This window comes from Hyla sarda, chromosome 7 (genome assembly GCF_029499605.1).
Source record: "Hyla sarda isolate aHylSar1 chromosome 7, aHylSar1.hap1, whole genome shotgun sequence".
Taxonomy (NCBI): Eukaryota; Metazoa; Chordata; class Amphibia; order Anura; family Hylidae; genus Hyla; species Hyla sarda.
In genome coordinates, this window is record NC_079195.1 from 60,885,191 (window position 1) to 60,901,443 (window position 16,253).

At 42.4% G+C, this 16,253-nt stretch overlaps 1 protein-coding gene across 1 annotated transcript in view; it reads left to right on the forward strand.

Annotated features, from left to right (window-relative positions):
* LOC130281748 (gamma-aminobutyric acid receptor subunit pi-like) overlaps positions 1–16,253 on the forward strand; it is a 153,635-nt gene that overhangs the window by 113,970 nt on the left and 23,412 nt on the right. Inside the window, exons 6-8 of the mRNA XM_056529334.1 lie at positions 4,424–4,506; positions 5,909–6,046; positions 11,123–11,275. Coding sequence (XP_056385309.1) covers positions 4,424–4,506; positions 5,909–6,046; positions 11,123–11,275 — 374 coding nt within the window. The remainder of the gene's footprint in view (positions 1–4,423; positions 4,507–5,908; positions 6,047–11,122; positions 11,276–16,253) is intronic.

Here is a 16,253-nt window from a genome sequence, read left to right on the forward strand (position 1 = left end):
TTCTCGCAGGAGCTACTGAAAGCTATTGCATCGATGCCTGCAGGCAAAAGTCCAGGTCCTGACGGTTACACCTCCAAATTCTATGAAGCTCTTCGGGCGGACATCACTCCTCCTTTGCTCAATGATTTTAATGACATCTCTGCCACCACCCATCCGTCCTACCTGAGAGCATTTATTACCGTCCTTCCCAAAGAAGGCAAAGACCCATTGGTTTGTCCCAGTTACAGGCCTATCTCCCTCCTCAACTCCGATACCCGCTAATAGATTGGCTCCATACATGGGATCCCTAGTCCACCCGGATCATGTAGGCTTCATTAGAGGCTGCGAGGCCAGAAACAACACCCTCCACACATTCTCCTTCATTCACCACGCTCACAAACATGCTATATCCTTTCTCCTCTTATCGTTAGATGCGGAAAAGGCTTTTGACCGGGTGGACTGGGACTTCATGATAGCTTCCCTGTCCCAAATAGGTATGGGAACAACAATGTTACCTCAAATGCACTTTACTCCTGCCCCCAGGCCCAGATCAGAATAAATGGCCAATAATCGGCTCCGTTTGATATTGCCATTGGCACGAGGCAGGGATGTCCCCTATCCCCCTCACTATACGTGATCTGCATGGAACACCTTCTGGTGGCTATATGTCAAAACCCTGATATTAACCCCTTAAGGACGGACCCATTTTTTACCTCAGTGACCAGGCTCTTTTTTTTTTTATTTGGCATGTATCTCTTTAAATGGTAATAACTTCAGAACACTTTTTCGGAGCACAGCGATTCTGAGATAGTTTTCTCATGACATATTGTACTTTATATAAGTGGTGCATTTTTGTTGACACATGCAGCATTTTTTGTGAAAAACTTCAATATATTGTGAAAAACTGGAAAAATTCTGGCGTTTATTTTAATTTAATTTTTTATAGTGTATACTGTGCCGTAAAAAATTATTTTTTAATTATTCTGTGGGTCAGTACGATTATACCCATTTTATATAGCTTTCTATGTTCTTTTTCCTTTTCTGAGCAAAATCATTTTTCGGCCATTAATATTCCAACAGCAGTAACTTTTTTATTTTTCATCCGATGCGGGATGAGCTGTAATTTTTATTGGTATAATTTTGTGCTATGTGCTACCTTTTGATCTTTTTTTATTCCGCTATTTGAACCAAAGTTGGCAAACTTTGTGCTTTTTTTATGTTTTTTTTTTTACGCCGTTCACCGTGCGGGATAATTTACATTATAGTTTTATAGTACATGTCATTATGGACGTGGCAATACCTATTATGTATATAATTTGTGTTTTTTGATATTTTTTGGTGATAATACAGGGCTTTTATTGGGTAAGGGGCATTTTTTTTTTTTTTACACTTCATACTTTTATTGAAGTACTTTTTATTACATTTTTTTACACTTTTTACAGGTTATACTATGCTGCAATACATTTGTACTGAAGCACAATATTTCCTGATGAGCTGCACACACTACAGCCTGTGCGATCCAGCCTCTGGCTGGATCTCACAGGCTTCTGTAGCAGGCATACAGGAGGTCATGATCTGACCTCCTGCTGTCATAGCAACCAATGGCGACCCACGATCGTATCGCGATGCCGCCGGTGGAGAACAGGAGGAGAGCGCTCCCCCTGTCAACACCATAGATGCCGTGATCAGGATTGATCACGGCATCTAGGGGGTTAATGCTGCCGGGACCGGCACGATCGCAGCTCCGGCAGCTGAGGTGGGACTCCGGCTGTGATTAACAGCCGGGTCCCTTCGCCGATCTCCGGCGCTGCCCGCGGCAGTGCAGGAGATCGCTATGATGTATGCATACGTCCAATTGCACGAACGTGTCGGATGATTGGACGCATGCATACGTCCTATAGTGGGAAGGGGTTAAGGGGCTGTCCACCCCCTCGCGCCATTACGAATGTGCTGTGTTTGCTGATGACCTCCTGCTCTACCTTTCCTCACCCCTCACTTCTCTCCCATCCCTGCTATCCACAATTAGACACTTCTCGGCTCTCAGCAACTATACATTTAACATGACTAAATGCGAGGCACTAAACATCACCCTCCCCCCAAACACGGTACAACTCTTGAAATCTTCCTACCCATTTAAGAGGCAATCAACCTCCAACAAATACTTAGGCATCCAGGTACATTCAATCCTTTCAGACTCTTACAGAATCAACTATCCAGCACTCCTACATGCAATACGGACTGACTTAGCCAGGTGGGAGAAAAAAAGATTTCTCCTGGACAGGTAGAATCAATATTCTTAAACAGAATGTTCTTCCCCACTTTCTTTACCTATTCTCCTGCTTGCCCGTTGACCCCCACCCCCAGACTTTCTTTAGAGAACTCACAGCGCTACAAGCAGATTTCATATGGGCCCATAAACACTCTAGACTAGCGAGGCACGTCTTGATCTGGCGGAAAAATGAGGGAGGCTTAGCCCTACCTTACTATCACTACTACTACTTAGCCACTGTCCTCACCCGCATCCTGGACTGCTTCCATCACAACTCAGACAAACAATGTATACAGCTTGAATCCACTAATATAGGGTGTGACCCGAGGGCAATATTATGGTGTCCACGTACAAATACTCGCTCCACAGAAACAGCTATCCTTCCACCGGTCCTGTCCTCTATATGTCGTACAAAAAATATGTATATGCCCCGTATATCTCTTTTCGAACAGAATGGTCCTCTTATGCCCCTATTTGACAACCCTGCGAACCCCCCCCCCCTGTCACAATCTCGCAGCTCCCTCCTTCTCTACCATCACTAGGAGTACATCACCCTCCAGCCCATCTTAACGAGCTCGACCCTGAAGCCCTGAAGCTTTTTCAATATGCCCAATTAAAACATTTTTATGCATCCTCTAAAAATACCCTACGTCTTCATCGCCAACTCACCAAGTTTGAAAAACTCTGTTTGTCATCGGCACTGATACCTCATGCCATTAGAGTGCTCTATCCGTTGCTTTTAGAGAGACTAATGACCAAACCTCTGCCTTTTAAGGCTGGATGGGAGAGGGACATTGGCCACTCGCTCTCGGAAGCGGATTGGGCAACGGCCCTCACCCGCTGCCACACTGCCTCTATCTCCTGCTCAGGAAATAAATTACAAGATACTAACAAGTTAGTACAGAGTCCCGGCTCTGCTAGCCACCATGTACCCGGAGGCCTTGGACATATGTTGGAGATGTACCACTGAAAGGGGTACGATGCTTCACATCTGGCTTACCTGTCCCTTACTGTCGACCTTTTGGTCACGGGTGATAGATATAATTAAACGCATAACATCGGTAACTCTCCAATGCACACCTGAATCACTCCTGTTCTCCATCCTACCCTCATCGATCCCCAAGACCTCTCCGCGCTTAATCTAATTTTTGCTCCTAGCAGCCAGAACTGTAATTCCAAGACATTGGAAATCGCAGAATTCCCCCACTATCTCATCGTGGCTGCAAGAGACCGCCAGGCTTCACAGGATGGAAGAGCTGATGGATGACTCCCCTAGACAGATAACAAATTATAGTATGATAAGGTCTCCCTGGGAGAACTTTGTGTCCTCCACAGAGTATGAACATCTCTACCTCACCAACTAACTCCACACCTTCCTGACACCATTCCTCCCTCAATAACCTCACCACCCTGGACATTGTGCTTTCTTACAAACTGACAGCCCCCCACCTCTCCTACCACCTGACATGACGTCGCTGGATGTCGAGGGGGCTTCTAGGGTGGTCCGAGCCGCTTGGTAAGTCTTATATTCTATACTTTAGGTCCTTTTCTCTCCTCTTTCCTTAGTATACTTCACTCCCTCATCTTCCCTTCTCCTCTCTTTGCTCCTCATTTCACACATACCTCATGATCCATTCATATTGATGGTCATGATCCACATTCCTAGTGGTATTTTACTTTTCCCTGCTTCATTTAGCACCTTGCCATTCATGCCTGCTAACGTGGTTTTTCTTGGCTTCAAAAACCACCGACCATTACCCAATTTATTATTATGATTTTTCTTTTTTCGTGATCTCTAATGGTATAACCCATTGCAGGGTTTATCTCTTACCATTAAGACATGTTCTGTGTTGATCTGATATGCATTTACTGTCATGATTGTCACTCTACAGTGAGTGCTTAGCACTCCCACCTACTCTGATTGTACATTATATGTTACATGTTGAAAACCTTAATAAAAACTGCGGAAACAAAAAAAAGAATTGCAAGACCACCATCACACACAGGTATGAACTACACTAACTTTACAGCACCTTTAGCATATTCAAGTTTAGTTGGTACTGAATATTTTTGTTTATGGCTTTGAGTAGCATTGCACTAGTTTTTATTCATGGATTGCATGTCTTTTTTTTTTTTATCAAAAAACTTATCATGACCATTTTTTTCCCCATGCAGGATAACCACAACAGTTGCATGCAGTATGGACTTAACAAAGTATCCTATGGATAAGCAAACATGCACACTGCAACTCGAGAGCTGTGAGATATGTTCTATTACATTAATGTGATTGCAATAAGATATTATATTAAAATGCACTTGTAGGCAGCTTTTGATGTCTAAAGGGTAACATGTCATAGTAACATGCCAGAAGTTTTGATTATCAAAGCTCAAGGTTCCGAGCCCCCAGAAATTCCTAAAATGTCTTCAGAAATTGGGGGGAAAAGGGCCTCAGAAATCAGACCATACTGATCGATAACTCCTTACATGTAACTATGACATGTGAAACTTTTTTAAAGAGACAGGTGCCCTTTTAATGAGTAGTAAGAGATTATAAAAATTCCTATTGTAGATCTGATCACAGCACCCAGGCTTTGGTGCCTGAGGTCCAAGTACGGCAATTGTCGCACCTGACACATATAGAGTGGGCTCATCTCCCTTCCATGTGATTTCAGGCAAAAACATATATACATTTTAAAGAATATTGTAGAAACTCTTGTGTTTTCCAGGTGAATATACAATTAAGTTGTACCATTTATGGGTTGATTCACTAATTTCCTCAAATTAGGCTCTCTTAATGCAATTCCTGTGATGGGTTTCTCCCTGTCAATCTATAGGACACACTAGAAAATCTGCACTTGAAGAGACTGGCAGTGTAAGTCAAGAGAGTTTTATAACTCTGCAAATAATCACTGAATGAACTCACTTTCTATATCACTGCCCTTCTGGTCTTTTAGAAAGGGAAGAAATTAGCTCTTCAGCAGATTTCAGTGCAAAGGGGGAGGGGTCAGACAGATGCATAAGGCGGACAGAGCTAAGTGAGGAGGGATCTAATAGAAAATGATGTAATCCACAGGAACATAGCCATAAAGAACTGATATATTATCTACACCAGTGTTTCCCAACCAGTGTACCGCCAGCTGTTGCAAAACTACAACTTCTCGCATGTCTAAAGGCTGTCCAGGTATGCTGGGAGTTGTAGTTGCTACAGCTGGAAGAACACTTGTTGGGAAACATTGCTCTAGCCACTTAAGCTTGTAATATACGAGTGAACACATGACCCAATTGTAATAATGAAAGAGCTTAAAATGTATGACTACAACTAAACTACGATGAATTACACTGCAGGAGAGTTAGCATTTTATGTTAAAAAAATAAATATATAATTTCATGCTTGTTTCTTTAAAAATGTTTTTAAAGTTTTTTTGGTGTTTGAGCCTTGAAAACTCTATTCACACATACAGTATTCTGCACAGATTTTATGCACAGGATTTGAAGCTGTATTCATTCATTTCATTTACATTGGAATCTGCAGCATAAAATCCTGTGCATCAAATTCTGTGCATCAAATTTGCGCAGAATACTGTATGTGTGAATAGACCATAAAGTCATAGTTTACTTGGACATTAACTTCATGTCTATGTGACTTGATCATCCCTGCAGGGGGCTATAACATTAATGATGTCATGTTTTACTGGACTAGAGGAAACGACTCAGTAAAAGGCCTTAACACCCTCCGGTTGGCTCAGTATACTGTAGAGGATCACTATACATCGGTTTCTGAAGCTGTATATGAAACTGGTAAGAGCAAAAGTGCATTTTACTCATCATCAAACCCACTGACATCAAATTCCTGTGAAAGCTGTAAGAGTTACCATACTAGGACATGGCTATTCAGAAGCACCTGTCCAGGGTATAGTAGTAAACACAAGGGGGTGACTGGTGAAGCCAACAAGAGGCTGATTTTAGTGTGAGTTACCAAAAAAAACATTATTGTTTGCATTGCCCATTGTAGTGTGTGGTGCAGCTCATGATAACTATAAAGGTGGGAAATTCAATAGAGCCCCATTCTGTTTTTCTGTGGAGCTTTATGGTTACTGCCCTTGTAGTTTTGCCTCTACTGCTTCTTGATGTTTTACATTATAATTGCACTGTGAAATCACTGTATGTTTTATCCCTGTACTGTGACATCACTGTGTCTTTAATTCATGTACTGTGACATCACTGTGTTTATTATCCCTGTTCTGTGACATCACTGTGTTTAATATCCCTGTAATGTGACATCACTGTGTGTATTATCCCTGTACTGTGACATCACTGTGTTTATTATCCCTGTACTGTGACATCACTGTATGTATTATCCCTGCACTGTGACATCACTGTGTGTATTATTACTGTACTGTGACATCACTGTGTGTATTATTCCTGTACTGTGACATCACTATGTCCCCCCTTAATGACCACAAGCGTATATTTATGCTCGTGGCCAGCTCCCGTTATGAGAAGTGTGCTCAGGAGCTGAGCGCTCTTCATACCCGGCAGGTCCCGGTTGCTATTCAGCAGCCAGGACCCGTGGCTAATACCGGACATCGCCAATCGGGCTGATGTCCGGAATTAACCCTTTAGATGCCGCGATCAAAGTTGATTGGCGTGTCTAAAATAGGGAAAAAGCATTGCTGGTTAGCTCAGTGGGCTGTTTGGGACCACCAGGGTGAAATTGCGGTGTCCCGAACAGCTGAGAGAACAGTGGGAGGTTTCTTACCTTGTCTCCCGCTAACCGATTGTCGTTCTGCTACTCCATGCCTGAGATCCAGGCTGGAGCAGCAGAGCACCGATAACACTGATCAATGCATTGCTATGGCATAGCATTGATCAGTGTCTGCAATCAAGGTATTACATGTTATAGTTCCCTTCTGGGGGCTATAACATTGCAAAAAAAGTGTTAATTTATGTGATTTAACTCCTTCCCTAATAAAAGTTTGAATCACCCCCTTTTTCCCATAAAAAAATAAAAGTAAATTAAATAAAAATAAACATATATGGTATGGCTGTGTGCATAAATGTCCGAACTATAAAAATATAATGTTAATTAAACCACAGGTCAATGGCGTACACGTAAAAAAAAAATTCCAAAGTCCAAAATTGCATATTTTTGGTCACATTCTACACCCTAAAACTTCAGATCACAGTGCAAAAAATGAGCCCTCATACATCCCTGTATATGAAAAAAATAAAAAAAGTTATAAGGGTCAGAAGATGACAACTTTACACATGCAATTTTTTAAAGTAGTAAAATAAAATAAAACCTATATAAATTAGGTATCCTTTTTACCGTATGGACCTACAGAATAAAGATATGGTGTCATTTTTACCGGTGAACCGGTGCCCAAAACTGAACAGCATATTCCAGGTGAGGCTGTACCAATGCTTTATAAAGGGGGAGTATTATGTCCCTGTCCCTTGAGTCCATGCCTCTTTTTATACATAACAATATCCTGCCGGCCATAGAAGCAGCTGCCTGACACTACATGCTATTCTGTAGTCTATGATCTACAAGTACACCCAGATCCTTCTCTACCAGTGACTCTACCAGTTTTACTCCTAAGACATATGTTGCATGCAGGTTAATAGTATCCTTGATGCATAACTTTACATTTATCCACATTAAACCTCATTTCCAAGTGGATGCCCAGACATTCAAGTCGGCTTGTAACTTATACACATCCTCTATAGACTGTACCATGCTACAAAGCTTAGTGTTATCTGCAGAGATAGAAACAGAGCTGCTAATCCCATCCTCTATATCATTAATAAATAAATTAAACAAAAGTTGCCCCATTACTGAACCTCGGGGTACCGGGGACCAATCAGAGTAGGGACCATTGACCACCATTCTCTGGGTACAGTCCTCAAGCCATCCCTCTGTCAAGGCTTCTGCTGACATTTTCATAAAAGCAACTTAGATTGGTTTAACAACTTCTATCCTTAGTAAACTCATGCTGGTTATCACTTGCAATACTATCGCCCCCCCCCCCCCCCCCTATGTATTCCTTTATATAGTGCCTTATGAGCCCTTCAAACAATTTCCCACAATGGACGTTAAGCTTACGGGTCTATAATTACCTGGGAAAGACGCCAGGGAGTCTCTAAATATCATGAACAAGGGTACAGAAATAAGCTTTTCTGTCTCTGTCCTGTATGCCACGCTTTATGCTCCCTATTCATTATTCTTCAGTATAACATCACATCAGGATGTGAGAGTGAAGAATAATGAATATGCACATAATTTAAAAAAAATTCTGTAATCTGTCCATTTATACAATGTACTCCCCCTACAGATATAGGCAGCAAGAACGTTATCATTTATATCTCTTGCTCTATAAAGGAAAAAGGGATTACTCATACAGATGCACGCATAAACACACACATACATACACATACACTGCACACACACACATACACACACACACATACACACATGGATGATGTGTAACAGATATTGTGCTTGGCTTTTGTAAATCATAACATTATAAAGGGGCACTGTTGCTTTAAGTTTTATTGTTAGGTGAAATGAAATGAAATGTAGTGCTCTGTACATTTCACTTGCATTGGGTTAAAATATATGATGACTTATATAACTCGCATCTGCTTCACTTCTGTTGCCTCCAGCATACTAGACAGCATCAAATGCATTCGGAGGAAATAATACTTTTTAACTGGTCTGTCTTACAGCATATTACGATGGGTTCAGTAGGCAAGTTTATTTTGGTGCGATGGAAATAAGACTTTCCAGATCCCTCCATCTGTGGCCACTAAGCAATTAGACCTGAAGAGGAGGGGAGAGGATTGTGCCTTTAATGGTGATTAAATTCAGGAGAGCAAATAGTTAAATAAACTGGCTGAGAAAATGTAGAGAGAGAGAGAGAGAGTCTGGCCCCACCGCCCCTGTCTGTCCATTATAGAGAAAGGTTGACAGGCATTCACTGTGACCACATGACAATGTTATACATAAAGGTACAAAACATAGAATGGCCCTATATTACTAAATCACTGTCCCTCTTGCAGGTTGACAAATCCATATTCCGATTCATATAAAGCCTCGTTCACACTGCCGGTGGGCTCAGTTAGGAGGAGCTCCATCAAGTTTAACAGAGAAAAAAATTGTACAAGCACTATTTTCTGGGTCCGATAAGTTTATAAGAGTCAATTGGACCCAATGTTAATTTAGCCTTAGAATCCACAAACAAACATGTGGTTACAGCAAGACCATAGCTACATAGATAGTATGGTTGAAAAAAGACCCATGCTGTAATGTCCGTTTATTTTGTTTTTATATGTTTCTGTTTAGGTTTGCATTCACACACTAGTATGTTCAGAGCAGTTTGCTCTTCTCCCTGGATAGGGAGTAATTAATGCTTTGAACGAATGAGAACTCAGGTGGGGTTATTTAACTAAAGTTCTCCTGCATTCTGGCGCTGGTTATTGTGCAATACACTTCCAAGTATGCAAGCACCTTGTATTTTTTTTTTTTGTGATATTATCTGAGTTTTAGCCATAGTTAAATAGTCTTGTTTATTATCCATTCTGCTTTGTCTGTGTTCACACTGTAAGTCTCATTTTTGCTGTCTCTGTTTGGTATTCTAGAGTCTATTTTGACTCATCTTGTTCTAGTCTTGTATCTTGTGATATATCCTGTTTTGTATCTTTAAAAATATCCTGTCTAGTATCCTGACCAATGTTCCTCTATGTTGTATAGTTTGGTTTTCTTGTATTCGTTTTTTATGAAGTTCAAGTTTATTTCTGTTCTGTGTCCCAGTGTGAACAATGTCCTATGTTCCTTATCAGTTTAATGTTTTTCATTCAGTTTTTCTGTCCATCCCCTGCATCTCTTGGATGCTGCTGTATACCTGTTCCATACCTAGTCTTGTTCATTTTATCATGTCTGCCGTTTTTCTCGATTCCGGTTTATGAACGCTTTGTTTATACACAATATTCTGCCCTGTTTGTTTGTTTATATTCTGTCTGGTATGTCTGGCTGTCTGGTAGTTTTCCCTACTTGTGATCGACTATGTATATTATTTGTTTTCATGCCACTGCACATTAGCGCAGAGAGGGACCGGCTCCAAGTTGTAGATCCACCGTTTAGGGTGGATAAACAAATAACCAGGGAGAGTGGTTATTAGGGAAAGCTTAGGGCTCACTCTCCCTGTCCCCCCCAGTCGGTCATGACACATGCCCATCTAGTTCTGGGTCTCCTGATCTTGCTGTGACCACATGTTTGTTAGAAAATTAGATGGTAGAGCGGCAGCTAACTGTCTATTATGGTTTTCAGCTTGCATCAGTTTTGGAGCATGCATCATCAAAGGACATAGTCCATATTACCTCCAGATAGATTGTGTCATATTTAATCTAGATAAAGAATACATTCTGTATCCAGACAAACTGTGCTCGGTGTTACTGGGATAAAGGGTACATACTGCATCCAGATAAGAAGTGTTATATAGTATCAAGATAATAAAGTGCATACTGCTTCCAGGTAAATAGTGTGGTTTATAATCCAGATAGAGTATTTACAGCATCAAGATAAAATGTATCGACATTGCATGCAGATAAAGAGTGCACACTGCTTTCAGATAAATGGTGCCCTGTATCATAAAAGTTAAAGAGAACATACTATACCCAGATAAATTGTGTCACTGTATTTGATAAAGATTACATACTGCATTCGGATAAAGTATGATATATAGCAGTAACAAATGGATAGTGTTTACAACATCCAAATAAACTGTGTATTCATGTCTGATCATTCCAAGTTACTTCACCAGCCTTTCAATCCAAACAGAAGATACTAACTCATGGTCATCTGTTTTTTAACAGGGCGATATCCAAAGCTGGTTTTCCACTTTGATCTCAAGAGAAATATTTTATACTTCATTTTAGAGACTTACGTACCATCTATACTACTAGTTGTTCTCTCCTGGGTATCTTTTTGGATCAGTCAGTCTTCAGTGCCAGCCAGAATCTGTATCGGTAAGTAAGCATTTTATTTATGTTCAGGACAGTAACTAGGTAAAATAAATAAATTACAATGTTTACTTCCAAATTTAATATTTAACTCATTGCTGAAGAGAGTAAAACTAACCTCAAAATGTTTTTAACTATATAAATAGTAAAAAGGTTGAAAATGAAAGCACTGGCCCTATAAAAAGTAATGAGGAAAAAAATATAGACAGGGATGAAGAAAAAAGCTAATATATTAAATATATTCTTACATTCAATGAAGTGCCAGGTAAAATACAACAGGATAAGATAAACTTCCCAGTACATGTCACCTGTCTAAACTAGGAAGAAGTATATATATATATTTAAAAAAAAAGACATATCAGCAAGTCCAGATGGCATTCACCCCTGTGTTCTAAGGGAGTTAATTAATGTAATAGAAAGACCCCTATATCTAATATTCAAGGACTCTATAGTAACAGGTTCCATTCCCCATCAATGGTGAATAGCAAATATGGTGTTAGTATTCAAAAGGGGCCAAAAAGTGACTCAGGAATTATAGGCCTGTTAGTTTAATCTCAGTTTGTAAACTGTTTGAGGGTTTTCTAAGAGGTGCTATTTTGGAGTATCTCGATTAAAATGTATGGCTCCATATCAGCATGGATTTATGAGGGATCGGTCGATCAAACTAACCTGATCAGCTTTTATGAGAAGGTGAGCTCCGGACTGGACCAGGGGGAATTGCTGGATGTCATATCTATCTTAATTTTTCCAAAGCATTTGATACAGTGACACATATAAGATTGGTGCATAAAATGAGAATGCTTGGGCTGGAGGAAAATGTGAATAAGTAGGTAAGTAACTGGCTAAGTGATAGGAAACAGAGGGTGGTTATTAGTGGTACATACTCTGAGTGGGTGATTGTTACTAGTGGGGTACCACAGGGATCAGTTTTGGGTCCTATTCTATTTAATATATTTATTAATGACCTTAACTAAAAGGGAAATGAAAACATGTTAAAAACAAACACTGTGTGTAGATAGAAAGCAGATATTTCATTTATGTACAAAGAAAAGGTAATTACAGAAAAAACGCTGAGATCCAACTGATCATTCAAGCCCAGGTTACCCTGGGCATTAGTTTCCAGGATAATCTTGGCTTCACGTTGTAAGAGTAACTTATGCCTGTCTGCTCCCATCCTGGCGTTAACTCTTTCCAAGCCAAGGAAGGACAGACAGCTGGTATCTCCATGATGCTCATCTCTAACATGTGAGATGAGCCTTGGGAAACCCTTGCCAGACTTCACTGAATGAATATGTTTCCTGAATCACACATTAAGTGCGCGTATGGTGCAACCAATATAGAAACACCTGCATGTACACACTGTAGCATAAACTACATAGCTAGTAGGACAGCACATTATACCTTTGAAGCGAAAGTTTTTGCCTCCAATAGATACATATTTGTTTTGGCAGATGAAATTAATCCAAATGCAGGTGTTACATCTATAATTCCCTGGTGACATGGTCTTGTTTAACCAATTGGTGTCTGTATCCGAGCGACAAAACCTACTCTGTACCAACTCATCTCTCAAGTTTCTACACTTTCTAAATGAGTAAATGAGTGTTTTTTCTTTAACATAGTCTGATAAACTTGTGTCGCTCTGAACCATAAACCAATTGTCATGTATGATCCCTGTTAAGGTCCTATACAGAAAAAAAAAAAGTTGTCCAAAAAACTGCAGAAAGATTATTTATTCCTAAAATACAAAAAACGTTGGAGTCCCCACCCAGACGACCTATTGTCTCCGGTGTGGGAATTCTAACCGAACCCATTTCAAAATTTGTAGACTGGCTCCTGCACCGCCTCCTTACTGAAATACCTTCCCTAGTTAAGGACACAAACAAATTCCTTTTTACTTTAGTTCAACCTAGCCCCCCCCAACTGCATCCTAGTCTCCCTAGATATAGAGAGTCTCTATACCAGCATAACGCAGGTAAGAGCAGTAGAAGTAGTCAGGGAGTTACTAGGAGTGTCTGACAAAAGCAGCGATTATATTGATTTTATTTGTGATTCACTTAAATTTATACTCAGTTCCAATTCCTTCAAGTTTGGAGACCAATGGTACACCCAATTGGTGGAGTTGCAATGGGTGCTCCAGTGGCGTGTACCTATTTTCGAGAAAAGGTTAATTTTTTCAAGTAACAATTCTTACTGTAAATCTATAACATTGTCACGATTCGGCTGGCAGGAGGTGGATCCTCTGTGCCAGAGAGGGATTGGCGTGGACCGTGCTAGTGGACCGGTTCTAAGCTGCTACTGGTTTTCACCAGAGCCCGCCGCAAAGCGGGATGGTCTTGCAGCGGCGGTAGCAACCAGGTCGTATCCACTAGCAACGGCTCAACCTCTCTGACTGCTGAAGATAGGCGCGGTACAAGGGAGTAGACAAGAGCAAGGTCGGACGTAGCAGAAGGTCGGGGCAGGCAGCAAGGATCGTAGTCAGGGGCAACGGCAGGAGGTCTGGAACACAAGCTAGGAACACACTGGGAAACGCTTTCACTGGCACGATGGCAACAAGATCCGGCAAGGAAGGAAAGGGGAAGTGAGGTTATATAGGGAAGTGCACAGGTGAATAAACTAATTAAGCCAACTGCGCCAATCAGCGGCGCAGTGGCCCTTTAAATCGTAGAGACCCGGCGCGCGCGCGCCCTAAGGAGCGGGGCCGCGCGCGCCGGGACAGGACCGACGGAGAGCGAGTCAGGTACGGGAGCCGGGGTGCGCATCGCGAGCGGGCGCCACCCGCATTGCGAATCGCATCCCGGCTGGGAGAAGTATCGCAGCGCACCCGGTCAGCAGGTCTGACCGGGGCGCTGCGATTGCGAAGAAGTTGCGAGCGCTCCGGGGAGGAGCGGGGACCCGGAGCGCTCGGCGTAACAGTACCCCCCCCCTTGGGTCTCCCCCTCTTCTTGGAGCCTGAGAACCTGAGGACCAGACTTTTGTCTAGGATGTTGTCCTCAGGTTCCCAGGATCTCTCATCAGGACCACAGCCCTCCCAATCTACCAAAAAAAATCTTTTTCCTCTGACCGTCTTGGAGGCCAGTATCTCCTTTACGGAGAAGATGTCAGAAGAACCGGAAACAGGAGTGGGAGAAACAAGTTTGGGAGAGAAACGGTTGATGATGAGTGGTTTAAGGAGAGAGACATGGAAGGCATTGGGAATACGAAGAGAAGGAGGAAGAAGGAGTTTGTAAGAGACAGGATTAATCTGGCACAAGACTTTGAAAGGACCAAGATAGCGTGGTCCCAGTTTGTAACTGGGGACACGAAAGCGGACATATTTAGCGGAGAGCCATACCTTGTCTCCGGGAGCAAAGATGGGGGGAGCTCTTCTTTTCTTATCGGCAAACTTTTTCATGCGAGATGAAGCCTGTAAAAGAGAATTTTGGGTCTCTTTCCATATGGTGGAAAGATCACGAGTCACTTCATCTACAGCGGGCAAACCAGAGGACAAGGGAATAGGGAGGGGGGGGAAGAGGGTGACGGCCGTACACCACGAAAAATGGGGATTTAGCAGAAGATTCAGAGACTCTAAAGTTGTACGAGAATTCGGCCCAAGGTAGAAGATCTGCCCAGTCATCCTGGCGGGAGGAAACAAAATGCCGTAAATAGTCACCCAGGACCTGGTTAATTCTTTCTACTTGCCCATTGGATTGAGGATGATAAGCAGAAGAGAAGTTTAATTTAATCTTGAGTTGTTTACAGAGAGCCCTCCAGAATTTTGACACGAATTGGACACCTCTATCCGAGACAATCTGCGTGGGCAAACCGTGAAGACGAAAAATGTGTACAAAAAATTGTTTTGCCAACTGAGGCGCTGAAGGAAGACCAGGAAGAGGAATAAAATGTGCCATCTTGGAAAATCGATCAACGACCACCCAAACAACAGTGTTGCCACGGGATGGGGGTAAGTCTGTAATAAAGTCCATACCAATCAGAGACCAAGGCTGTTCGGGGACAGGCAGAGGATGAAGGAGACCAGCAGGCTTCTGGCGAGGAGTCTTATCCCGGGCACAGACAGTACAGGCCCGCACAAAATCAACAACATCCGTCTCCAGAGTCGGCCACCAATAGAAACGAGAGATGAGTTGCAAGGACTTTTTGATGCCCGCATGGCCAGCGAGGTGGGAGGAGTGACCCCATTTGAGAATCCCGAGACGTTGGCGTGGAGAAACAAAGGTCTTCCCTGGAGGAGTTTGCCTGATGGAGGCTGGAGAAGAGGAGATCAGACAGTCAGGAAGAATGATGTGTTGCGGAGAGACCTCTACTTCCGAGGCATCCGAGGAACGAGAGAGAGCATCGGCCCTAATGTTCTTGTCGGCAAGGCGAAAATGAATTTCAAAGTTAAAACGGGCAAAGAACAACGACCACCTGGCCTGGCGAGGATTCAGCCGTTGGGCAGACTGGAGATAGGAGAGATTCTTGTGATCGGTGAAAATGATAACTGGAAATTTTGATCCCTCCAGCAGATGCCTCCATTCCTCAAGTGCCAATTTAATGGCCAGTAGTTCTCGATCCCCGATGGAGTAGTTCCTCTCCGTCGGAGAGAAGGTCCTAGAAAAAAACCACAAGTAACAGCATGCCCGGAAGAATTTTTTTGTAGAAGGACCGCTCCAGCTCCCACTGAGGAGGCATCAACCTCCAATAGGAAGGGTTTAGATGGGTCAGGTCTGGAGAGCACGGGAAGAGAAGAAAAGGCAGACTTGAGCCGTTTAAATGCGTCTTCCGCTTGGGGAGACCAGGACTTAGGATTGGCATTCTTCTTGGTTAAAGCCACGATAGGAGCCACAATAGTGGAAAAATGTGGAATGAATTGTCTGTAATAATTGGCGAACCCCAAAAAACGTTGGATAGCACGTAGTCCGGAGGGGCGTGGCCAATCTAAGGCGGCAGAGAGTTTATCTGGGTCCATTTGTAGTCCCTGGCCAGAGACCAAGTATCCTAGGAAAGG